The 26,392-nt window shown below is 53.8% G+C and overlaps 1 protein-coding gene across 12 annotated transcripts in view; it reads right to left on the bottom strand.

The window, feature by feature from the left end:
* Window positions 1-681: 681 nt before the first annotated feature.
* Window positions 682-26,392, bottom strand: part of ST3GAL1 (ST3 beta-galactoside alpha-2,3-sialyltransferase 1) — a 92,709-nt gene continuing 66,998 nt past the window's right edge. For 6 of the 12 annotated variants that reach the window (XM_069599820.1, XM_069599823.1, XM_069599825.1 and 3 more), the window contains 6 exons: window positions 18,942-19,850; window positions 12,178-12,374; window positions 11,024-11,203; window positions 9,820-9,865; window positions 7,766-7,885; window positions 682-5,070 (listed from right to left, as the gene is read on the bottom strand). In XM_069599820.1, coding sequence (XP_069455921.1) covers window positions 4,897-5,070; window positions 7,766-7,885; window positions 9,820-9,865; window positions 11,024-11,203; window positions 12,178-12,374; window positions 18,942-19,241 — 1,017 coding nt within the window. In that variant the 5' untranslated portion in view covers window positions 19,242-19,850 and the 3' untranslated portion in view covers window positions 682-4,896. Of the gene's footprint in view, window positions 5,071-7,765; window positions 7,886-9,819; window positions 9,866-11,023; window positions 11,204-12,177; window positions 12,375-18,941; window positions 19,851-26,392 lie in introns of those variants that run through there. The other 6 variants (XR_011258959.1, XR_011258962.1, XR_011258957.1 and 3 more) reach the window with 2 other exon arrangements.

Genomic DNA, 26,392 nt, shown 5'->3' with positions numbered 1-26,392 from the left:
CAGGGAGCCCCAGATCTGGAGAGGGAAGGAAGTCTTGGCTTAAACATCACCTCTGCCCGCGACTGCCTGCTGCCATTCGCCAGCCCTGCAGGGTTGTTGAGAAAGTTCAAGATCGCCCCTAGGGAGGGAGTGTGCAAAGTGCTGTACCAACTGGGAGGTAGTATTATTGACACCTACTTTCCATTCTGTAGTCCCGTGATTGGATTGCTGGAATTATTCTAAAACCTGGGAGATTTGTGCCGACTCTGGATCGCACTTGTACTCATACATGGATGTGCCCATCTCTTCGGGAAGGAGGGACACGAACTCTGCCCACATCAGGCTACTTCATTCAGCAAATGCTCAGTGCACTGAGCGGGCATGTATCTCCTCCAGCCTCCTAGGATGCGTTTATTCTAGACCTCACACCCCGTCTGACAGCTCCTGCGGTGGTGCGCATTGGATAGATGAGACAGCTGAGGTTCAGAGGGCTTGGGTGACTGGCATTAGTCACACAGCAGGGAGAAGGCACAGTTGCATCTGAGCAGAGGCTAGCTCTTCATGTCCTGAGCCTCTGGGTACCTGGTCAGGATGAACACTAACCCCGGAGGTGTCTTTTAAGACTCAAAGCATCTCTTGCATGGAGACGTTGAGAGGCCGCAGCAAGACACGGCCCTTACAGAAAAACGACGGACACACCTGAACGATAAAATAGCTCTCTTTTATTCATTTTGATTTGGATCATTGGAAATATTCAACAATAAATTAAAAATAAAAAATAGAGCAGAGGCTGTGGAAAGCAGACTCTTGCCAACTTCATTCAAAAAAGCATCCAGATGAACACTCAGCTGCAAAGCACGGGAGCCAGGCAAGGAGGGGCGGACGAAGAAAGCAGACTTTAAAACACCACCAACCAACCCACCAACAGGACTGCAAAGAGGGGAAAAGTGCTCGGGGAACTTTGGCTTTGACACGAACTGGGTTAAGTGCTAGCGCGACGGTGCACCACGTCCATGCTACCGGGGCCCAGTGGGGGCTCCTGACACAGACCCGGGTTAAAGCTAGTGTCTGGACCAGGATATTGGGCGGGTGGGCAACGACGGCAGATCAGAAGCTGAGCAACAGGGTCAAGTTCAACATAAGTACAGATCTCTGATGGGCTGGGAGGGAAACAGGAGGCTGGAGGCAGGCTTGGAGGAAACGCGTTGCTTTGGGTAAGGACAGACTGTGTGATTCCACCTTGCCTGGTAGCTGTCCGTCACCCTCTTCTGTGCACAGGTGTCATGTACCCACCCACGGCCCCCCAGGGGGGCTCAAAACACAGTAGCCCAGACCCCACAAGAGGATGACCAGCCGATGGCCTGTGGCCAACCCTGCCACAAACCAGATGTCCCTGATGGATGCGGTGACAGCCCCCAGCTTTTTGGAGGGGTGAGAACAGTTGCAGGTCCTAATGGCGTGTGGCCGGAGCCCCAGCCATCTCTGGCTTCCCTGGAGAAAGCACTTCCGACCACAACCATGTGAGGGAGGGCGAGCTGTTCTCAGTCTTCCACTTTTTCTCTGGGTTCAGGCTGCCTTGAAGGCAACAGCTGAAGCAAACATCACAGTGCTCAGCGTTCTGTGACTCCATTCCACCCTGGACCCAGAGGCCCAGTTTGCATCGAGGTAGGTTTGCCCTCTCCCTGGCCCTTCTGGCCACAGCCGAGCCTTGGGGGGGCGGTCTCCTGTGAACCTGCCCCCAACTGCCACCCACCATAGCAATCACCTGCCCACCCCTCGTTGCCTGGCTTCTCCCTTTTATGTCCTATTTCCTTAGATCTGGCTTTTCCCACTAATCCCAGCTTAGGTGATTTTCTGGACAATACCTGATGAAGCTGGGGTTTCCAAATGCATCCATTCAAGAACTTTCGTCTCTGCCCCAGATCACTACCCTCTCGGCCTCCTTTCTTCTCCTTCCCGTGGGTGAGGCCGGGGGCTCCAGGAGATGTGGCTACAGGCGTAGATTTTGCTCCAGCACCAGAGAGCAGCTTCCTGGTTCCCTGGGGGAGCTAGAAGGCTAGGGTGTTTGTTGACATCTTTCTCTCTCATTAGCCTGGCTTCTTTAGCTTCAGGCTCAGCACTGATTGCTGCAGCAGGAATGCCTCTAATGCTTGCCCGGGGCTAGTCTCCAAGGAGCTCTGTCTGCGGAATGGGCAGAGCCCTGGGCTGGTATGCTGGGCCCCAAGGAGAGCCTCCCTTTGTGGGTGCTTCTCACTCTCTGGCTGGGGGCCAACCCCCCGTGGAAACATTCTTGTCCAGGTCTCAGCCACTCTTACCCCAGGTATGGGCCCCGCTGGTTTAAGGCAATGGTGTGTTAATCCTGGCCACAGTGGCTGGCTGGATTCACTTAGGTGGCCGTTGGTAAGCCCAGGAGACAGACACAAAGCCGTGTCTGCCCCAGCTGTGGGAAAAACGCGAAGCTATCTCCTCCACTGGAAGAAGGGAGTGAGAAGGCAGAGGTCACAGCTTGCCTCAGGCCCCCGTGGCGGCCTGAGAACGAAGCCGGGTGGTGAGAGGCTTGTAGTCAGAAGCTTACACTGACTACGGTTCTCAGAGGGGCTGGGGAAGCCCACCTCTAGGTGGCCTAATAGGGACCCAATAACAGCCTCTTTTAGCTCGAGATCTATTTCACAGTTGGTTCACTTGTGCAGTCCCTTCCCTTCTCTGGCCTTGCTTTGCTCATCTGCAAAAGGGGACCCGAGGACTGAAAGGCATGTCACAATGAACAGCCTGGTGGTGGGGAGAGACGGGGTGGAGGCCAGGCGGCAGCGATTCAGCCAACCCACACACCCAGCAGAGTTCCTCACGTCAAGGACTGCCATGACCTCTAGCCTCAGGATTTATGCTGGGAATCGTGACCTCACAGCAATTGACAAGCATTTGTCAGTCAAAAGGATCTTCGGTTTTGGAGGATTTTAACGCTGGAACATTTTTGTTTGTTTGCTTGCTTGCTTTTTTTTTTCTTTTTTTTGAAAAAAGACTTTCTGGATTCTGAATCTTTGAGAATCAAAGAAAAACTGGACCCTGTCCCCAGGCAAACCTTTAGGGGAAGAACCAGCAGGGTGTGTGACTTCTAGGGACACTTGTAAATGACCGATATCCGCTGTGGACCCTCCCTGTTGGCAGAGGGAGACGAGGAGGCGGAGAGCAGGGCTTGCAGAGGGCTGCGTGGCGTGGTGGGGCGGGACCCCTGGCCTCTGAGAGTGGCATCCTTCATCCTCCTCCAGCCCACGGTCACACCTTCTCAAGGCACCCATGGCCCTTCAGGGAATGCCCTCGACAGCAAGAAATTTCTCTTTTTTTGATCAAATGTCAGTGCGTGCATGCTAAGTCGCTTCAGTCACGTCCGACTCTTTGCAACCCTATGGACTGTAGCCTGCCAGGCCTCTCTGTCCATGGGGATTCTCTAGGCAAGAAGACTGGAGTGGGTTGCCATTTCCTCCTCCAGGGGAACCTTCCCAACCCAGGGATCAAACCCACATCTCTTACGTCTCCTTCATTTGCAGGCGGGTTCTTTACCACAAGCGCCACCTGGGTCTGAGTCTATTCCTACCTAGCCCCAAGGAGATTCTTAGCCTGAGACTGAATCTAAGCCCACAGTGAGGAAGACGAAAGTGGGGCTGGAAGAGAAGGAGATACATAGCATCCGGCAAACCTACCAACCCGACACCCCAGGGTCTGCCCACCAGCAAGCCCTCAAGCCCTAAACACCCCAGTACCCCACGTCTGAAGATTTCTACAAAACTGGCTCTGAGCGCCCACACCTCAGTTGCCTGCCGAAGCGAGCATAACCGAGTTACAAAGTGCAGACGATGTCAGTTGAATTTAAAAGACAAAACAATAAATAATTAGAAAGGCTGACGAGGAAGAAAGAGCAGCTGGGACATGAAGGATGAGGTATGACTTCTCGCCTCTGACGGTCACGTTTCTAGGATGTCCTCACACAGGTGGCCAGGGGGGATCTGACCCAGGGGGCAACTGCTGGCTGATGCCCCCTCTCCGCCACAAAGCTCTGGAAGGTTATGGGCACCAAATCCAATAGTCTATGAAAACAAGAATGTATGATCCATGGCTGACGGGCCTCTGGATGGAGCCTAGCTCCAACTGAGCATTCTTGCAGCTCAGACACTGGCTCCGGAAACTAGAACGCTCTCCCCAGCTACAGACCAAGGGGAGTGCGCTGCTGGGGTCTCTCCTTCCCCAAGTTGGGGCTTTTGCCACATTTCAGTCAATGCATGCGTTTCTCCCCCCAGTACCAAGGCACATGGAAGCACGCAGACCCGTGCTCAGCCGTCATGATAACCACAGAGATCAGTTACTCAAGGAAACGTCAGCTTGGGAAAAAGACATCTCCTGGGCATTTAGAGTCTCTGAAGACCTTCAGGGCAGGGACCCCTCCTGGCCACGGTTCAATGATCTTTGGGCAGAAAAGGGAGGTGGGGTGGCTCTCCTGGAGGTCATCTTCACCCAGAAACCTCCCAGCAAGAATCAGAGTGTTGGCCCCGGACCCCTCGGCAGCGTAGTCTCTGTGCTTCCCCCCGGGAGACCATCCTCTCCTCTAGAACATGGGACTCCTTGGATGGGGCCTCTCCAGAGTCTTCCCGCCTCCCCCAGCCCAGAAGAGCACTGGGGTGGCGGGGGGGAGCGGTTTCTCCCCTCCCGAGACTGGTTCTGAGACTTGCTCTGCAGCCCTGGCAGGGGTCGGCGACCTTGCTGAGTAGATGCTGCCAAATGTTGGGGTGCAAGAGGCTGTGAGGGGCACCCGGGCACACCCCTGAGGCTGGCCCTCGAAGTTCCTGGAGAAGAACAGCGCCAGTGAGAAGCTGGGGCCGGATGTGAAGTCGCACGTGGCACGCCTGTCCTCAGCCCTTCGCAGCGTCATCTGCCCTTGAAGATCCGGATTTTGTTGATGGACGCCAAGGTGGCCGTCACGTTGGACTCGAAGTCCCCATCATGCACCCCAGTCTTCCGGAAAGCCCCCGCCGACGGGTTGTTTTCCCAGTAGTGGTGCCAGTTCCCTTTGCTGTCCGCCCCGAAGCCGTACAAGTCCACCTGCCGGAGGCAAAGCAAAGGCGAGAGCCGGTCAATGGGGGAAACAGCCTCCAGGAGCCTCCAGGAGCCTCCAGGAGCCTCCAGGAGCCTCCAGGAGCCGGGAACTCCCGGGAGCTCGAGGTAGCAAAGGCAAATTGAGTCAAAGCCAAGTCCAAGGCCAGAAGGCATAATAATGGAAGCCTATTGCTTGTCTGTGCCTGCTGGGTCCACCTCCAGGGAGGTACAACCTCTTCTCCAAGGACTGAAGAGCAGAACTTCAAAGTCCAGCAGTCCGCCCCAGGCCCCAGTTCTGCCTCCGGCTGGTATAACCTGTGAATGCCAAACCACTTCTTTGAGCCTCACTTTCCTCATCTGGGAAACGGGGCCAAGAGTGACAACCGTGGAGAGGTGGGTATGATCCACCAAGAAAAGGTACCTATCCTTTTCTTCCCCTGGGCTGATATTCACCTGGTCCAGAGGTCCTCACTGTCTGGTGTGTGGGTAGGGGGTAGGCTTCTTACATGCGACAAGCATTTACTGAGCCTTTATTTTCTGTCAAGTGTGCATTAAACCCATCAGAGTTCAGGGGGATGCTGGAGAAATTAGGGATGAGGGAGTTAGGTCTCAGTCCTCGGAGCTGCTGCTGCTTCTTTTTTTTAATCAATATATAATCATATCTTTATCAACATGCCCTTGCCAGGATGAGTACTGTTTTAGAGGAAAAAAAAATTGTCTACTTAGACAAAAATATGTATTTTTGGTTATATGATTCCAGGATGTTTTCTCTTTCTCTAGCTTCTATGATCATATCACCATTTAATAAATTTAAACTAGGGTAAAAGACAAAATATATGAGAAAATTTTACTTATACATTATGCAATGTAAATCCTAACTTTTCTTCCCTCAAAACTCTCCATAAAAGTATTTTTAATTAATGTGCTTCTTGGAGAAACAAGTGTTAACACAAAATAATATATTTCATGATCAAATAAGGTAGGAAGTTTAATAAATGGTTATTTTTTTGCTTTTGTTCTGTTCGAAAATCAGCAGACTTATCCTGTAAAGGGTCAAATATTAAGTACTTTTTCATACCCTATCTTTTAGAAACAAATCACAGTCCTGCCCATATTCGAGAGGAGGTGATGACAAAAAGGTGTAACAGTCCCCTTGAGCTGCTAACTTATGACAGCCACCAACTGAGCCCTCAAGAGGGGCTGACGCCAGGGCTTCCCCACCGCCCCCTCCCCTGCCTCCCTGCACCGAGGAGGGCGCGGCGACTGGAGCAGGCAGAGAGCTTGTCCGACAAGGTGACCTTCTAACTGGGTCTTGGAAGATGAGTAGAAGATGACCAGGAAGGGTCTGGCATGCTAATTCGCTTTAGTCATGTCCGACTCTGATCCTACGGCTCCTAGCCCACCAGGCTTCTTTGTCAATAGGACTGTCCAGGCAAGAATCCTGGAGTGGGTTGCCATGCCCTCCTCCAGGGGTCCCAACCCAGGGATCGAACCCGTGTCTCTTACCTCTCCTTCACTGGCAGGTGGGTTCTTTAGCATTAGCATCACCTGGGAAGCCCAAGGGACTGGGGAAGAGGCTTTCAGGGGGAGGAATAGCCATGTGGGATGCAGCGTGGCAGACAGATTCCAGGGGTGGGGACCCGCCAGACCAGGAGACAGCTCTGTGCTGACTGCAGACTTTTCAGGAAATGCCAGCACGGCCCTGGCCACCCCAGGGCAGGAGGGAAGGGCACTCCTGAGGCAGAAGCCCATGTGCTCTGCGACCAGCAGACAGGAGGTGGGGGCTGCAGGGGGAGTCGAGAGGCAGATATGGTTTCTGGCAGGGACCCCAGGTTTCTGTGAAGGATGGGGGAGATGGTGACAGCGCACAGCTCCTACCTGCGATTTCCAGCTCTGAGCCATGCAGGGGCAAGGATGGACCGTAGGTGACAAGAAGGGACACTGGGGGGCCTGCCTAAACCCGGGCCAGGGAGGAAGTTGGGGGGACTGTGGTCCCCTCCTGTTTCACTGCCCACAGGCAGTGAGCACCCCAGATCGCCAATGGAAACATGGGCACAGCCTGGCAGACAGCTAGGCGAGTCCATGATGGGGAAAGGCTGCTGCTGCTGCTGCTGCTGCTGCTAAGTCACGTCAGTCGTGTCCGACTCTGCGCGACCCCATAGATGGCAGCCCACCAGTCTCCCCTGTCCCTGGGATTCTCCAGGCAAGAACACTGGAGTGGGGTGCCACTGCCTTCTCCGGATGGGGAAAGGCATACTTGGCAGAATCACTGGTTCTCAATCTTGGTGAGCAGAGGGACTCCTGGGTGCTGGGGGATCCCTTGGGTCCCTGGTCCCCAGCCAGCAGTTCCAGTGGAAGTGGGCTGTGGCCTGGGGGCTAGAATCTAGCTGCACAGATGATTCTAATGAGCAAACGAGATGGAAACCGAAGCCCCAGACAGCTCCCCCATTACAATCTGCTGCCTTATTCGGCCCCCAGGTCTGAGCTACCTGATGGGCCTGGCCCTGCCCAGGGAAGCTCCCACACCAGGAGAACATGGCTCCTTCCTGGAAGGTCCTATGGAGGAGACTGCAAGCCCCACCATGGGGACAGGACCTGAGCACCCAGAAAAGGCCTGGGGGTGGGGATGGAGGTCCTGACCGCAGGCGCTCTCGCGGCCCCCTGGGGAACACGAGGCAGCGGGGGATGGGGTGCGTCCTACCTCATCACAGACGTGCAGTGAGAAGATAACCGACAGGATGCCGGTGGACGGGTACCGCCCGTGGCCCTGCAGCCAGCTGTCGAAGACGTACTTGATGAAGGCCGGGTGGTAAATCAGGATCTGCGGAGGGAAGGATGCGGCCCAGGGTGAGGGGCTGGGGGAGGACCCCAGGCACGCGTCAGGTGGCGCACGCTGCTGCGTCCACGGGGGACAGCAGTGCCCAGAGCTCATATCCCTACACGGGGGGTTGGGAGGGGTATGATCTAGTGGACAATATGGACCCTAACCTAAATCATGAAAGGCTGGGCTGGAGGAAGCACAAGCCTGAATCAAGATTGCAGGGGAAAATATCAATAACCTCAGATATGAAGAAGACACCACCCTTATGGTAGAAAGTGAAGAAGAACTAAAAAGCCTCTTGATGGAGGTGAAAGAGGAGAGTGAAAAAGCTGCCTTAAAACTCAACATTCAAAAAACCAAGATCACGGCATCCGGTCCCATCACTTCATGGCAAAAAGATAGGGAAACAATGGAAACAATTACAGGCTTTATTTTTGAGGGGTTCCAAAGTCACTGTAGATGGTGACTGCAGGCATGAAATTAAAAGATACTTGCTCCTTGGAATAAAAGCTATGACAAACCTAGACCACATTTTATAAAACAGAGACATTACTTTGCCAACAAAGGTCCGTATAGTCAAAGCTATGTTTTTTCCATTAGTCACGTATGGATGTAAGAGTTGGACCATAAAGAAAGCTAAGCACCGAAGAATTGATGCTTTTGAACTCGAACTGTGTTGGAAAAGACTCTTGAGAGTCCCTTGGACTGCAGAAAGATCAAACCAGTCCATCCTAGAGGAAATCAGTCCTGAATATTCATTGGAAGGAATGCTACTGAAGCTGAAGCTCTAATACTTTGGCCACCTGATGCAAAGCACTGACTCATTGGAAAAGACCTTGATGCTGGGAAAGACTGAAGGCAGGAGGAGAAGGGGATGACGGAAGATGAGATGGTTGGATGGCATCACCAACTCAACAGACATGAGTTTGAGCAAGCTTGGGGAGTTGGTGATGGACAGGGAAGCCTGGAGTGCTACAGTCCATGGGGGTCGCAGAGTCAGACACGACTGAGTGACTGAGCTGAACTGAACCTAAATCACAGATGCACAGAGGATGCTGGAATAGAGGATGAGACCACAGAGAGAAAGAAAGCAGAGAAAGGTGAGGAAGGAATGGGTGAGAAGGCGGCATCTGAACAACAGTCAAGGAGGCCAGGAGCAGGACATGAGGCTGCAGGAGAAGGTTCCAAGGGAGCAGCATGGGCCGGGGACAAGGACACTGCTGGCACCCTGCAGGAAGACACCAAGCCACCTGTCTGGCCTGGCATGGGCCTGAATGACCTTCAGCCCCTAGAATGACCTCACATGCCAGCTGTCCCTCTCCTGTGTCACAGGTGGGGAAATCGAGGCTCAGAGACACTAAGTAACATGCTCAACGTCACACAGCCACCCCCGGGAGGACATCGGCACACAGCATCAGTGAACAAGCTGTGTGTCTCTGGGCAAGTTGCCTGGCCTCTCTGAACCTATCTCTTCATCTCCACACAACACTTCACTTCCACCATCCCTCTGCCCTTTGCCCACGTCTTACCCAACCCCACACCAGGGCCTACTGGGGAACACAGCGATACAGAGAGACAGGAGGTGAGGACTGGCTTTGAGATGCTCACACCATAGGGGCAGTGGCTCTCAAACAGCGTCAGCATCCTTGGGGGGCTTGTAAAAACCCAGAGCTTCTGATTCAGCGGATCTGGGGCAGCCCAAGGATCTGCACTGGTGACAAGGGCTGGTCCAGGGTCCAGGTTTAAGGGAAACTTTCCAGGGCTCCTCTCTCCGCTCTCTAAGTGGGGGCCCACCCACTGCCGCCAACCCTGGGGGCCCAGGGGCTCTCTGCAGCCAGATGTGGGCAGAGTGGGGAGATGGCTCTCTCTGTCATCAGGCGGAGCCTTGAAAGCGAGGCTGAGCTAGAGGGCAAGGCACCTGTGCTTTGACTCACCTTATTCTTTTTCACTTTGATCTTGGCGGGGACAGGAACGTAGGTACTGCAGGAGGAAAAGGCAGGTGGTTAGCATGGGGAGAGGGTCAGCTGCCTGGGCATCGGCTGGGGAGGAGAGGGCTGGAGATGCAGGTGGACCACGGGGAGAGGCGGGCGGACCACGGGGAGAGGCGGGCGGGCGGGCCACCGGGAGAGGCAGGGGGGCCACGGGGAGAAGCACTCTTCCACCAAGGGGCTCCACCTCCTGCAGTAGCCCATTATGGACACCAGAGGGCGATCGTGGCTAACTTGAGACGCTTCTGCGGAGGCCAAGCTGAGCCCTAGCTGATACAGCCCCTCCTCTGGCCAAGCCAGCTTCCCTCACTGCCCTGCACCCCGAATCCCTCGGGTTTCCTAACCAGGCCTCAGACAGGGAGGCTCTCAGCCATCTCGGCACTAAGCCCCTTTTCTTTCAGGCAGGAATGGGACCAAGTGCGAGCCTGGCCAAGCCTCCAGGTCTCCCTGGAGGACAGAGGTCATGAGGACTAGTGTGAGCTCAGCGAGACGCGTGCCAAGCGGCCGGAACAAATCAGATGTGAACTAACTCGCCGATGGTCCAGGCAGGACCGGTGACTCACACCAGAGCCTACATGCTCCTCACCCAGTCTGCCTAGCAGCCGCTTTGACAGTGTGAGAGGCGGGGGGAGGGGGTGCTGTCATAATAGGGGAGCAGCACAGAGATGAGAAAGCTCAGCAGGGTCCACCTCCTGGGGGACTCACAGGGCGATTGGGGAAGCAAGGGCAACCCACTCCAGTCTTCTTGCCTGGAGAATCCCCTGGACAGAGGAGCCTGGCGGGTTACAGACCACGGGGTCGCCGAGAGTAGGACACGACTGAGCAACTAACACTTTCACTTTTCACTTTGGGGAAGCAAACCCGAGAGGTCTATTGTGTTGTGGCTGGGGAGTCATGAGCAGGAGGAAGGCCAGAGCTCGGGGCATCGGGGTGATGGGAGGAGGGGTACAGGAAGAGCGGGAGGCAGCCTGGGAGCGGGGCTCTGCTGTCTAGGAGAGCCTGTCTCGGGAGGCGAGGTGCGCCAGCAGGACAGCACGAGTGTGGCTGTAGCGGGTGGAGCCCCCACCACGGCAGGGGGCTCAGAGGCCCTCACTCAGCAAGGAGGAGCAGTGACCCCCCCCCGCCGTGCAGACGCCTCAAGGGGACTTACTGGGAGATGGTGCCCGTGGTGGTGGCACTGATTACCCACTCCAGATCGACAGTCTTGAAGGGGACCAGGACCATGCTGACGTTCTCTGCCAGCTCCCTGAAGCTCTCCGGGTACACGAGGTGGTGGGTGGTCTTCCTCCCGACGTCGGCCTCAAACCCTGCAGTGGGGGCCTTGTTCATCCTGGGGGGAGGGGGGAGAGATGACAGGTATCATGTCACCATCAAAGGTGACTTAGAGGGTCAGCTTTAGCTCAGAGAGGCTGTGCTGTGTCTCAACTTCCTCATCTGTAGAATGGGCACAGGGAGGGCATAGGTCAGATGCTTTAGCTACTTTTTTCTCATGGATGATCTCAGGTGAGCCTAACCATCCCCACCACCAACAGCTGACTCTGTCCCGGTGCAGTGATGTACCTCATTGACCTTTAACGATAACTGGTATATGTATTTTATGGTCCTACTTTTATGGCCAAACTAATCTGAGCATAAAGAATTTATCCCAGAACATAAGAGCTACCCAGTGGCGGCCTTGAACTCAGGGCCTGTCAACCCTAAATCTGACTCTCTCCCCCTCACCATAGACATTCCCACTGGACACCAGTACACTGAGGCTCCCCGAGGCCAGGTGAGTGGTCTAAAGACATAAAGTCAGAGTCCACAGACATGGGGCACAGTTCTAGAAGGGATCTGAGGATGGCTGCCTGAGTTTCTCATGCTGGGCACTGGTGCCCCGGGTCTGGCACCTGGTGTTGGGGTGACGAGAAACCCAGGAGAGAGGTTGGCATCTTCCTGGAACATTCATTTTACTTGGAGACAGGGAAACCTATGTTTGCATTAGAAGCATAGGTTACATTACGGCCTGGATGGCCAAGCAGGGATGGACTGCAAAGATGAAACAAGAATCTCGTTAGTCTAGGCCTCCAGCCAGGCCGCTCCAGGCCGAGTTCCTGCCCACTGGGTGCTTCTCTCTGGGTTCAGAGAGGCCTTGCTGATTCATCCCCATCCTGCAATGCACATGGGGAAACTGAGGCCCTGGGGAAGTCTGGACTCCCCGACTGGAGTCCTGACCTCCTGACCCTGAGCCATGACGCCTGCTGCAGCTCCAGGGGCCCAGGTGGGGGCGGCGGGGTGGGCCAGGGGGTGAGGGGCCACGCTCACCTGAGCACAAAGTCGTGACTGTCTATCTGAGGCCCGTACCAGGACTCCCTCAGGTTGCCCGAGTTGCCCACGACGGCGCAGCGCCGGCAGCCCACGGAGCCCTTCTCCAGCAGGGGGTCCACATCCCTGGGCACCACCTGGAACAGCTCCCTGATGGTGTCGTTCAGGTTATTAGGCTGCTTCTCCCGCTGGAGCTTCTGTGGGCAGAGGACGCGGGACGCAAGTCAGCCAGGCTGGACTCCGAGCTCCTCGGGGCTGGTGACCTGGCTCCTCCCGAGGCTCCTGGAGACAGAGCTCCACCTCCCCCACAGGAGCCACTCAGGGAGACGGGAAGGCCAGAGATCACTCATTCAGTCTACAAATGCTTCCTGAGCACCTGCTATGCTTGGTGGATAAAGAATGTGCCTGAATGCAGGAGACCCAGGTTCAATCCCTGGAAGATCCCCTGGAGAAGGGCATGGCAACCCACTCCAGCAGTCTTGCCTGGAGAATCCCAAGGACAGAGGCTACAGTACATAGAGTCACAAAGAGCGGACACAACTGAGCGAATGACACTTTCACTGTCATGAATGTGGTGCAGCTCCGGCCTCTTGAGACCGGGTGGTATGAGTGAGGCACATGGAAGAAAGGTCAGGTGACCCTTCGCGCCTGCCTCCCCTGCCTCGGCTCTGCTCCCCATCCTACCACTCGGCAGCCTCAGCCCAGGACCACTGGGGTCTGTCCAGACCTAAGAATCAGCGCTTCGCGGGATGCATCAAGGAGCTATTGTCTGCTTAACAAATTATTTTCATGTCCACACCCAAGGTCAACTACCCTGGGAACTCCCTGACCCCCAGGCGTGGGCAAACATTGGGTTTATCCTCAGGGCGACCAGCCACCTGGTTGGCCCAGGGTTAAGGAGTTTCCCTGACTTTTAATAATCTGCCTGCCAATGCAGGATACATGGATTAGATCCCTGACCCAGGAAGATCCCCTGCAGGAGGAAATGGCAACCCACTCCAGCCTTCTTGCCGGGAGAATCCCACAGACAGAGGAGCCTGGCGGGCTACAGCCCACGGGGTCGGACACAGCTGAGCACTAGCACTGGGGGCTGGGCTCTCAGGGATGAACGTGGGGCGAGTGGGTACCTGTCTTGAGGCCCCCTCTGCCCACCCACGTCCGCCCACCACCTCTTGGGGAGCCTGGCCACACTGCACGGTGACCACACGCTGACACAGACCACTCCCCCATCAGAGTGAAACCTGGAGCGGTCTCCTAAGAAGCATCGCATCTCCCGCATCACCAGGTCACAGTGCTGTCAATTCAGCACAAGGAAGGAGGGTCTGAGTCCGCTGAGCACGTGTCCCGAATCCAAAGGGGAATCTGAAGCCAGGCTTTTATAAGCCCACCTTAATGTCTCTCCCCCAACACCACCCCTGTCTCAGAGCCCTGGAACCTCGACCTATGGAAAGCCCAGTCCCTGGGGCTGGGTTGGGGGAGGTGGCTGTGGGGTGAGTCCCACCTGTCTCACCAGCCTCAAAGACAGGGGAGGGGTTGCTGGAGAGAAAGGTGAGGTTAGCTGTTGCTCTGGCCACTGTCTAGGAAATCAGGGACCGGGGGATGGTGTGGGGAGGTCCCCGGGCACCTGGTCACCACCTGGGACGGGAGGAGCCAGCATCCACAACAGGAGGCACAGCGGGAGACCCGGAGGGTGCTGTGGGTAAGGCCACCTGGCATCTCCTCTAGCCTAAGACACGGCACATGCGTGCGGAGCCGTGCGCAATGACGTCAGGACCACGGGCACTGGCCTACTGTGAACATCACACAGGATGGTAATCATGAAAAGAAAAAGGGAAACTAGCAAATGCTGGTGAGGACCTGGAGGATCCGGAGCCCTCGGGCTTGCTGGGGGGAGCGTAAAATAGTGTAGCCGCAGTGGCAAACCGCTTGGCAGTTTCTCCGCGATTCCCTCGCCAAGTATTAAAAAGAGCTGATCAGGGGCCTCCCTGGTGATTCAGTGGTACGGACTCGGCGCTTGCACTGCTGAGGGTCCAGGTGCAATCCCTGGTCAGGGAATTTAAGGTCCCACAAGCCGCGACCAAGAAAAGGAGAAAGAAACCTGAAATCGGGGTCCTGAACGAGGTCACTTGTGTTCAGAGCGGCATTGCTCACAATAGACAGAAGGTGGAGACAACCCCAGGGTCCACTGACAACGAATGAATAAATGAAATGTGGAGCATCCATGCAATGGGACATCACTCAGTCATTAAAGAGAAAAAAGAAAGAAAAAGGACATTTCAATATCCAGTACCAAGGGGTGAATTTTCAAGCACACATGCTAAGTGTTATTTCACTGATTTACTTGCCAGACACAGAAGGACATATTTGTATGATTCCACTTACAGGAGATGAAGTCACCAGATTCATCAAGACAGAAAGTAGAATGGCGGTTGCCTGGGGGATGAGAGGGGCGGTATGGGGTTTCGCTGGGGTGATGAAAGTGCCAGGTGTGGGTAGTGGTGATGGTCACCCAACATCATGGATGCATTTACTGTCACTGAATTGCACACTTATAAAGAGTTAGGATGATAAACACGGTGTGTACGTGGTGATGGTTTAGTCACTCAGTTGTGTCCGACTCTTTGTGATCCCACGGACAGCAGCCCACCAGGCACCTCTGTCCATGGGATTCTCCAGGCAAGAATACTGGAGTGGGTTGCCATGCCCTCTTCCAGGGGATCTTCCCGACCCAGGGATCAAAGCCAAGTCTCTTGAGTCTCCTCCATTGGCAGGTGGATTCTTTACCACTGCCCATCTGGAGAGCCCATGTGATGTCTATTCTATCACAAGAAGACAAAAAGCACATCCAGATCAAACACTTGCTCCTATAGGACCTCCTGGGGCAGCTCCAGGCTCCTGAATACACGGTCACCTGGGGATCTCGCTAACATGCAAGATCTGGGCACCAGATTCGGCACTTCTTACAGGCTCTCAGGCGATGCTGCTGCTTGTGAAGTGGGGACCACACTCTGACAACCCCTGGGATTGAAGACCACAGCCAAGCTCCCCATCAGGAAGGGCCCGGACATCATGAGGATGCACCCAAGACCAGAGAGAGTCCTTGGGGAGCATGACGCTGCATGCTGGGTTAAGGAGCCATGTGGCATTCTTTAATCCAGCGCTCAGTAGTTAGTTACTGAGCGCCTCCTACGTGACACACATGCCTGCTTTGTCTCAAGGGACCCAGAGTTTGAAGGCTCAGAGCTGGCACCCGTGTTGGGAGGACAGCCTTTCGTTGTCCCATTCACCTATTAGTGACTCACTCCTTGATTCATTTTAAAAAGCTGTTGTTCAGTCACTCAGTCATGTGACCCCAAGGACTGCAGCATGCCAGGCTTCCCTGTCCTTCACCATCTCCCAGAGCCTGCTCAAACTCATGTCTATGCAGTCAGTGATGCCATCCAACCATCTTGTCCTCTATTGCTCCCTTCTCCTCCTCCTGCCCTCAATCTTTCCCAGCATCAGGGTCTTTTTCAATGAGTTGGCTCTTCTCATCAGATGGCCAAAGTATTGGAGTTTCAGCATCGGTCCTTCTAAGGAATGATCAGGGTTGATTTCCTTTAGGATTGACTGCTTTTAAAGAGTAAGTTTATTTTAAAAGGCAATCTCATATCTCTGCCACACGTGAAAGCCAAGAGTTACTTGGCAGAAGTAAAAAAGTAATTATCCAATATGATGAAAACAAAATCACCTTATTCACTTCCAGCTCCATCCTGTTGCTTGCCCAGGCAAGCCGCCCTGTCTTCACTATTAATAGAACTGAGACGGGCAGGTGTTAAAAGGCTGCATCACGAAACAAGGAGGCACATGTAACCCTTGCAACTTCAAAGATGGAAAGAGAATTAAAGCAGGGATGACTTCCTCCAACCCATGCCTGATGCGATGCTCTTAAAGGCCCTGCCCCTGTATCACCAGGAATCACACCCCCGGGCCCCAGCTCACACTCCAGGAATCTTGGCTCTGTTCCCGACCTTCATTGGCAGGAGAGAAAACTGAGGTCCAGAGATGGAAAGATTCAGGCCAGTGGGGGAGGGCAGAGCGGGTAGAACTGGGGGCAGCGGGGGATCTAGCTGTGTTTCTGGGGATGAGCACCCTAAAGCGTCCCCTCACTGGCCTGGGGAGCTGAGGCCAGTCACACCCTGCTGCATCCGTCCTCCCTGGGAAAGGACCTCCTGATTTCTCTGTCTTCTGGAAATGACAATGCAAAGTCCCAGAGGGCTGCTGACAAGCACACAGGAGAGAGTGGGGCAGAGGTTCAAAGTCGCCTCCTCCCCTTCTCCTGACTAGTTTCCAAGGACTGTAGTGTATTTCCCCGTCTGCAGTCAGGGCTCAACCAGGGCCTGCCAGCTGCTGGTAGGGCTCGTGTCCTAGGGCAGAGCCTGGAGGCAGAAACTGAGACAGCCAGCGTGACCTTGATATGAAGGACGTGGGGGATTTTGTGATCCCCAAGGCACCTGGGCTGTCAGCTTCCAGCCCCTAAAGCCTCCATCCCTGGTCCAGCCTCCCTGCCCTCGCTCCCATGTGGGTCTGGAGAGGCTGCAGTGGGCAAGAAGGCAGAAAACAACGGTGCCTGGGGGCAGACGGCACAGCCCCAGGCCTGGCTTTGTACTGACTGCCCGGTGACCTCAGTCAAGTCCTTCACCTCGACCTGGAGACAGGAGAAGAGGCAGCAGACCAGAGGGGAGGAGCAGTCTAGGCCCAGCCCCTCTGACTGACGCGTCCAGCACCTTCCGTGGGTGGCCCCCTGCCAGACCCCAGCCTGCAGGGCATTTTCTGCCAGGCCGGGCTCTGTGTTCAGCATCCTAGATCTGGATTAGTCCTGGATGCCTGGGGGCATTTAGGCAGTGCTATGGTGCCTCCCGGGAGCTCTCAGGATGGTTTTGATTCCAGTATTCTGTGTCTCTGCCTGGAGGGACAGAAGTGCTTGTCAGATGTGGTGTCCAGACTCTATTCAAAACATGTGGTCTGTGTGTTGTCAAGGAGCCCAGAAGCTCGAAAGGCCTGCTCCTTTCTGTTGATTTCTATTGGTGAGGCCTCTTCTCGCTTCTCCTCCTCCCCTGCAAAGTCCCTACCAAGTGGCTACCAGAGGCTAAACTCCAGCAAAGAAGGACTGCAGACAAGCACTGGGGTAGGGATTAAAATAAAATGGATAAGATGTTAAACAGCCATGTGAGAAAATATTCAGCCTTCGTACATGCTGAAAAAAATGCGAAGTCATTACCCCTTGCCCATTAAAGCAGCGCAAATAACTAAAAATGTTAAAACCTAATGTTTGCAGTGTTATAGCGAAACATAGTGAGGAGACTATTACGACTTCAATCTGAAACTCAGCAAGATGAAGTTCCTCAGAATCATTCTTGATATAATATAGGAAATTAAGAGCAAAAGTCAGGGACCCTGGGTGCCTACCACCCATCACTCAGTCTTGTGACTGTCCATTTTCCCTTCTCTCCCACCATCCCTAGAAAGGGAAAGCTCTTTTTTCCATCTAAATATATTGGCATCTACTAGATGCTCAATACATCTTGAATGACTGGGTACTTTTCACTCTCCTTCAATCCATTTTGCATTTGACAACCAGAGTGACTTTTCAAACAACTAGGTCAGACCATGGACCTCTCCTGATTAAAACTCTTGAAGTTTTCTGCTGCACTTAGACACAAATGCCACCCTCTTCGCTTTGGGTCTTGCCTGCTCCCAGACCTCCTCTAGAGGCAGCACCCCCCCGCTCACGGCCACACATAGCTCCTCTACTCACCTCCCCCACCCCCCAAGACACCAAGCTGATGCGGCCCCAGGGCTCTTGCACCTGCTGTCCCTGTGACCTACCGCACTTTCTCCTGATCCTTCCACAGCCTGTTTCCTCTCTGCCTTTAGTCTCCACTCAAGTCCTGGCTCCTCAGAGACCTTCCCATTGACCCCATTTGTAGAGGCTTCTGCCCCAAGCTCCTCCCTATCACAAACCCCTTTGTTCCTCCTCCGAGCACTTCTATCTGAGCCTATCTTGTTTGTTTGTTATCATCTCTCTCTGCCAGAATATAACTGCATGAGAGGAGGATTCTGTCTTTTTTGCTTCTCAGTAATAGTTAAATAGTGGCCTCTAAACAGATATGTCCAAGTCCTGACCCCTGGAACCTGTAAATGGGACTTTATTTGGAAAAACAATCTTTGCAGATGTAGTTTGGAATTCGAGATGAGGTCCTCTTGAATACAGAGTAGGCCCTAAGCTCAGTGACAGGTGTTCTTACAGAAGAAGGAAGACAGGTGCTTAAGACACAGAGAAGGGGTCTGTGTGAAGACGGAGGCAGAGACCGGAGGGATGTGTGTACAAGCCAAGGAATTTGCAGCGACCAGCGACCCTCAGAAGCAGGGAGAGAGGTGTGAGATGGAGTGTCTGAGAGCCTCTAGAAGAACCAACCCTGCTGATCTCAACCTTGATCTCAGACTCTGCCTCCAGAAACAAGATGGAACGCACGTCTATAGCTTCAAGCCACCTTCTACGTCACCGGTTTCCGGCAGACACCGGAAACGCATACAGAACCCTCGGCTCTGATTTACATAGAGTGGATTCTCAATGCATAGATGCTGAATGAATGAATGACTAATATTCCGAATCTCACCAAGCGCTTGGCAGGGCCCCAAGTGCACGCCAGGGACTGAGCGTATGGCCGTCAGGAGCCTCCACCCCGCCTCCCACGAGACCCACCCACAGCCCCGGTTCTCACCAGCCACCAGTTGTAGGTGTCTTCCTCCAGGAGCGCGTTCTTGGCCGTCAGCAGGGGCTGCATGGACCGGTTGAACCGCTCGTCGAACCAGGAGGAGACCCTGCGTTGCCCGATGCAGCGAGCACAGGTACAGGGCCTGTTGGAATACATGAGCTTCTTGAAGTTCTCCGAGAGCTCGTGGACCATCTGCTTGGGGAACCAGGTGGTGGCCAGCATGGTGTGAGAATAGCTCAGGAAGAAGGAGGTGAGGAAGATGAACAGGAGGAGGAGCGTGAGCACCTTGAGAGTTCTTTTCCTCATGGTCGCCTTTTCTGCCTTCCTGAGGGGGCGGGGCAGGGATGGGCTGGAGGAGACCAGGCCTAACTGGGGAAGAACTCCCAAGAAAGAGCCCAGAGATGGAGGCTCAGTCGCAGGGCAGGACAAGACAGGGACGGCCAGGGAGATTTAGAGCCTCCCGACGGCCACGTCTGCAGGCTGAGGGCCACCAGGCTGTGCCGGACATCACCCGCAATACTCAGAGGCTAAGTGGACCACTCGTGGTGGGTTGGCTCTGCTGGCGTGCAATTTGTTTTTTCAAGAAATAAAGTGGCCTGTTTCATCAGCAATCTTCAAACAGCCGATAACGTCTCTTGATGAAGCTTTAATCAAAACTTAATAACCGTGATTTCCTTTCCCATCCAAGGGGGTGGCGGGATAATTAATCCTTGTGACAGTCCAGGGTCCCTCGGAGGTGAAGACGTCGCAGGAAAGGCCGCGGGGTGGGACAGAGGGAAGCTGTTTCTGCCACCGCCCTCTGGAAAGGATGGTGCGTGACAATCCTTAATTAGAACTGGGTCTTGCCCATGCTGTCACCAGAGATGTGGTGGGGAAGCAGCTGGCTTGATGAAGGCACTGGGGGCTGTCTGTCATCTACACAGAGAAAGAGGAAGAAAACAGGATGAATGCCTAGTCCCTTCTTTTCTCTCTCCACTTCCTCCATTTCTGCTCTGTTGCGACACCACCGATATGGCAGGTGACAATTTTTTAACCTTTTGAGCTTCAGTGCGTCCATGTGTACAGTGGGATGTTAATGCCTATTGTGCAAGGTTGCCAAGAGACACGGAAGGTGTCCCCCCACATCTTCCCTGCAGCCAGAACCCAGTACATTGAAGCACTCAACCAAAGTTTGTGAAATGAGTTAATAATGCATGTACGGTGCTGGGCACACAGAGCTTGCTGGGCACACAGAGCTTGCTGAGCACAAGCTACTTTCTCTCTCCTTCACTCCCTCTTGGATTCTGAAGTTCAACAACAACCAAAATGCTACTCTTAGAGGGTAGCCCAGACTTCTACCTGGCCCAGGTTCAAGTACTGGTTTACCAGCTGAATGGTTTGGGACAATTTATTCAACCTTCCTGACCCTCAGTTTTCCCTTCTGTAAAATGGGACAATAATACCTCCACTTATGGGATGGGCCATGAAGATAAGACACAAGAGATTCAGGCTCGATCCCTGGGTCGGGAAGATCCTCTGGAGAAGGAAATGGCAACCGACTCCAGTATTCTTGCCTGGAAAATTCCATGGACAAGAGCAGCCTGGCAGGCTACAGTCCACAGGGTCACAAAGAGTCAGACATGACTGCACACACACACACACACACACACACTTTCCTTTGCCATTTTCTGTGTATGAATGGATATTCTTGGATGAGCCACTAAGAGCCAGAGAGGATGGTGCATTTATGCATATCTAATTCCTCAACTAACAAAGTATGTTGTCACCCAGATAGGGGTCTCCCAAGTTATCCAAAGAAGAAACTGAGATTCAAAGAGATTAAGTGGCTTTGCCCAAGGTCATGGGGAGAGGAAGAAGTGAGATCCGAGTCTGGATCCCAGACCTTCTGAGTCCATGCACCTGGAGGGGCTGGGGTACCAAGAACAGGGCAGGAGTGTGCCTTGGATGGACACCCTGTCCGTTAATTGGGCCCCAGATGACCATACTTGGAGGGATACAGAGAAAGCTGGGAGCCATTTATTCAGAGAAAGCACACCGGGACGCCTTAGAGACTCATAACACAAGTCCCCACACCTCCCTGGCTTTTGGGCTCCTGCACAGCACAGCTGTGGTCACACCTCTGCACTTGAACCTGACTCCCCTTGGTCCTTGCTGAGCATATGCCCCTGTCTCTATCCATCTGATCAATTACCTTCGCCATCCCAACGTGTAGGCTGTCAACCAGCTGGATTTCCGCCCCCCACCCCCGACCCCACACCCCCAGGGAAGTGACAGTGAAAGGAAGATTGATTACTTTCTGGTAGAAAGAATCTGGGGCAGTTCAAAAATCAGATTAAATCCACAGCGCTGTCCTGGAGATAGCGAGGGGACAAGACGTGTTGTTTCTACTGCTTCCTCGAGCCCTCAGCCCAGGGGGCAAGGTCTCCCCATTTGCCTTCTGCTCCACTTTGTACCTGTCATCACAGCGTGACTTGTATGGAGAACCTAGTGGTGTGCAAAGCCGTCCCTTCCAGCCATCCCCTGCTCCTCCGTCCAGCAACCAGCTCTGTCATCTGAGTCAGATTAACCTGCTTATCCTCAAGGGCGGGCTCTGATTTAACTTGGCAGGCAGAGGGTTCCCACCCCTCCTATTGCAGTAATTGGTCTAGGGATGGGCACTCAGCCTAATTCATCTGGAGCGAAATTCCTGACTTTTGCAGAGGAGGGGGGAAAGAGACGTTCTTCGGCTTTGGCCAGTTTGCTGCTTGGATGTGAGGTCTGGAGTTGTACCAGACACTTAGCTCCCTCACTGGAAAAGGCGATCGGTGTTAAGTCCCTACTTGATCATGGCTGCCACCCTCCCTGGGCCTTGACTTTTCAGTGACATCGGAGAATAAATCCCCTTTATTGTGTAAAGCAGACTGCTTGTAACTTGAAGCAACATGACTGATCCACAGGTCACAGTTGTTCTGGCCTCGGCACCCAGCCTGGCTGTCCCCACCATCCAGAAAATCCACCCCACCCTGCTCGGCTCCCTTGACTCTGGGAGGGAGGTCTGCCCACGCCTGGCCCGAGCGGGGGCCTCTCCTGTGCTGCATCCCGGCTCCTCTCTGCCTGTGCTGTGTGCTTGTCTGTCTCCTCCCTGAGCTGGGCGATCGTGAGGATGGACACTCAGTCCCACTCATTGTCCTGGCCCCGACATCGGGAACCCACAGGGTGTAAAGGGACGCAGACGTAGATGAAGGGAAAGAGCCACTGAGTCAGAGGAGAGAGCTGGCCCAAAAAGCACAGGCTGAGTCGGAAGACTGCGATTCTCACCAGGCTGCTCAACCCCATTCGCTGTGTGACCGTGAACAAGCGCCCGACCCTCTCTCAACCACCCCTTCAACTGGAAAACGGAGCTGACAACACAGATTCTGCCCACTTCTTGAGGCTATCAACCAAGGTGCGATCTATCCAACTGATTCACTCAATGCGTATTTGCCAGGGCACTGTGCTGTGCCAGGCTTTGGGCTGGGTGGCAGGGATCCATCATGAAAGATTCTAAAGTGGGAACTTCCCAGGTACCTGCAAGGCCCCAGCACCTTTGAGAGAGAGGATGCTGGTGTCCTGGGATCCAAGAGGGGCATGCATGTGGGTGGGGAAGAGGGTGAGCGAGATTCAGAAGCCAGGATCAAGACTGAGTGTCTCTGAGCAACATGGAGACTCACTGGAGGGTCTGACTCACAAGGTCTCATTACATTTGTCCTTGTAATGAGCAGAGCCCATGATGCTCTTATGAACTCTGTATCCTTATGCCAAGGGCATCAGTTCACTGAAACAGATAATTACTGAACCATGTTGATCAAATACAACTGTGAATGAGAAGCTAGGTCCCTTACAATGTCCCAGCTCCACGAGAGGTATTAACATTCTACCCTGATGCTGGAGGGAGGGGGCAGTGAGCGTTGGGACAGAGGGCAAGGCCCAGCTGCAGAGGCAGGGGGGACCGTGACACCCTCCTCCCATCCATTCATCTGGTACATCCTGGTAGCTGCATCTCCGAGGCCAGGGTGCTGGTTCTAAACCCACCTACCAGCAGACCCTTCCAGGCTGGTACCCTCAAAAGCCCTGGAACAAAACTGCCGTGGAAAAGTAGGAACAGCCCTCCCCCCGCCCTCCTCCCCTCCACCTTCTCCCCTGCCCCAGGGAAGAAACAAAGAATGCGTGACTGTCTGTTCTCTATTAAGTGAGGCAGCCTGCAACACACGGGGAACGCCAGCCAGAGCCCCTGAGATGGGACCGAGGCCAAGGCGCCAAGGGCCAAAGATCTCCCAGAGCCAAGTGCACAGCAAGGAAGGCTGGCTACGCCTCCCCTAACAAGGACAAGGAGAAGGAAGGGGAGGCGGACCCAGCTCCCAGTGCTGTCTGCAGAGACGCAGTCATGTCTCAGCCACGGACAGGAGTTCTAGGGGACGCACGGAGGAGGTGCACAGAAAAAGATGGATAATTTGGAACGGTGGCTCAGAGGGTAAAGTGTCTGCCTGCCATGCGGGAGGCCCAGAGTTGATCCCCGGGTTGGGAAAATCCCCTGGAGAAGGAAATGCAACCCTCTCCAGTATTCTTGGCTAGAGAATCCCAAGGACAGAGGAGCCTGGTGGGCTACAGTCTATAAGGTCGCGAAGAGTTGGACATGACTGATGAACTTCACTGGGGGATGCACAGAGGAGGTGTGTGTCACGGTCCTACAGGGTCACCCCTCAAAGTTGACACAAGTCAGTGCCCCTTCAAGAACTCAGAAAGGATTCCCTGAAGGAGGGTCCCTAATGAAGCTACCCTCCCCTCCTTTACCCCCAACAATAGGGAGATAGTGGTGATTACCAGCCACTAAGAGAAGAACTGCTTCCATTACTTGGCAAACCAAATGAATGGATAGATTGGGTTTGTGAATGTTTGGTTAATGCCTGCTAAACTTCCCGCTTGGGAAGATCCCCTGGAGGAGGGCATGGCAACCCACTCCAGTATTCTTGTCTGGAGAATCCCATGAGCCAAGGAGTCTGGTGGGCTTCAGTCCATGGGGTCACAAAGAGTCAGACTCAAGTGAGTGACTAAGTACAAACTACACGGCAGCTCTCACAAGGCTGCGATGTCATACTAGCTCTCTGCATAGCCTCCTGCCCTATGTTGGCTGGTGAAGTGACCAAGTGAACACTAGGTTTCTGGTAATATTCACACTTCTGATAAGGAGTGTCCTCCATGGGATTCTCAAGTCAACTGGGTGAAATAAGCCAAAGGAGCCACAGGATCCCGAAGTCAGACACAACTTAGACACAACATCAGACATGTTTCCCTGAAATGAGAAACCGAGGTTCAGAGAAGGCATGTGACTCGTCCAAGGTCATACAGCGAGATGCCAGCAAAGCCGGCACTTTGCTCCAGGCTCCTACCTCCTGCTGGGCTGTCCTCCTAAACACAGCTAACTGTTCTACTTCATCGGGACCTGCCCTCATGGCCCTCATTTCTTTTCTTGTCATTTCTGTGGGTTTCAAATCTGTCGTGTTTCTGACTTCCTGAGATGGATACTACCTTGTCCATCCTCTCTTCCGCTGTGTCCACTCCGTTTAAATTATATACTACATTTATTTCAGTTACTGTAGTTTTTTCAGTTTTAGAATTGCCACCTGAGCAATATTTTAAATAAGTTCCAGTCTTCAGGTGAAAATCTGCACCTTGTCGCCTGTCTGCCTGCAATGATCCATCACGGTTATTTTAAAACCATGCCTTGCCCTGGTGACATCTGGAGGAGATGAGGGGCTTTTTCTGTTGTCTGTTTTCTCTCCTTCTCTCTCTTTGGTCATTTGGTTCTGTCTCCCAGCATGCCTGGTTAACAGTGGACAGAGCGCAGGCCGGAAGTGTAGCAGCTGAGGACAAGGCGGGCCTTAGACAGGAAGGAGTCTGTTTGCCCCTGGAGGCGGGCAGAGCACAGACACACGCCCCCTGTCCCAGCTGGTGACCAGACAACCAGGCCGCACAGTCTTCATGACGACTAGTTTTTTGGCTTGCCCTTACTTATAAGGAATAGCCTTTCTTCTTTAAAGAAAAGTATCTTATTCCTTTATTTTTGGCTATGCTAGGTCTATGCTTTGTTTTGATAGGCTCTTCTCTAGCTGTGGGCTCCCCTGGCGGCTCAGACGGTGAGTCTGCCTGCAGTTCGGGAGACCTGGGTTTGATCCCTGGGTCAGGAAGATCCCCTGGAGAAGGCAATGGCAACCCACTCCAGTACTCTTGCCTGGAAAATCCCATGGACGGAGGAGCCTGGTGGGCTACAGTCCATGAGGTCGCAAAGAGAGACACGACTGAGCGACTTCACTCTCTCTCTTTCTCTAGCTGTGGCGAGCGGGTGCTACTCTCTGTCTGTGCTGCACGGCCTTCTCACTGCAGCGGCCACTCCTGCTGTGGGCTTCAGTGTTGCAGCTCCCAGGCTCCAGGGCACAGGCTCAGTAGCTGTGGCACGGGGGCTTCTCCCACGGAGAAGGAAACGGCAACCCACATCAGTATTCTCGCCTGGGAAATCCCTAAGGACAGAGGAGCCTAGTGGGCTACAGTCCACAGGGTCCCAAAGTCAGACACAACTTAGCTACTGACTACCATGCGTGGATATTTGAATTGCTTCCACCTTTAGTGGACTATTGAGCCACTTTATTGGTGGCTTAGTGGTAAAGAATCCGTCTGCCAGTGCAGGAGACCCAGGTTCAACCCCTGGGTTGGGAAGATCCCCTGGTGTAGGAAATGGAAACCTACTCCAGGATCCATGCCTGAAAAATTCCATGGACAGAGGAGTCTGGTGGGCTAAGTCTACGGGATCATGAAGAGTCAGACATGGCTGAGTGACTGAACACAGGGGCTTAGTTGCTCTACAGCCTGTGGGATCTTCCAGGACCAGGGATGCAACCAGAGTCTCCTGCACTGAGCCACAAGGAAGCCCAGGGCATAGTCCTTCTTAAAGGAAAGCTGGGAGGGCTATGAGTTTGGAGGCATGCCTCCTCCATGCACTCTCTCATTTCCAGTTTCTGTCTCCCCTATACTGTGAGACTGTCAAAAGCTCAGTCTAGCTTTTCAATCTCTCAGCTGCTGTGTTCAGCTTGTTTCCTTAGGCTCTGGTCCCATGCAACTTAAATTCTGCCAAATGCCTCAAAAGGAATAAAAAAGGTCCAGAATAATGGCACTCTTCCTGAGGTTTCTGTTGCTTTGCTTCTTGGCCTCTTCATTTCAGCTGACCTGGGAGTCCTGTACCCCATTTTCATTTCGTTTCATTATTACTATTTGTCACTCCTCACCTCTTGAGACTGCTCAACACTGAGCTGCTTCTCTCTGCTTGTCTTCTGGAGCCACTGGTCACTGGACACTTGGAATCCATCTGTTCTGGTTCTGTGCCAGTGGATCACAGCCAGTGGGTTGTTGGAATAAAAAAATGGCCCAGACATACTTGGGTTCAAATC

This window comes from Ovis canadensis, chromosome 9, assembly GCF_042477335.2.
Source record: "Ovis canadensis isolate MfBH-ARS-UI-01 breed Bighorn chromosome 9, ARS-UI_OviCan_v2, whole genome shotgun sequence".
NCBI classification, from domain to species: Eukaryota; Metazoa; Chordata; class Mammalia; order Artiodactyla; family Bovidae; genus Ovis; species Ovis canadensis.
Note: the sequence above shows the minus strand (reverse complement) of the source record. Positions and strands in the feature narration are given on the sequence as shown.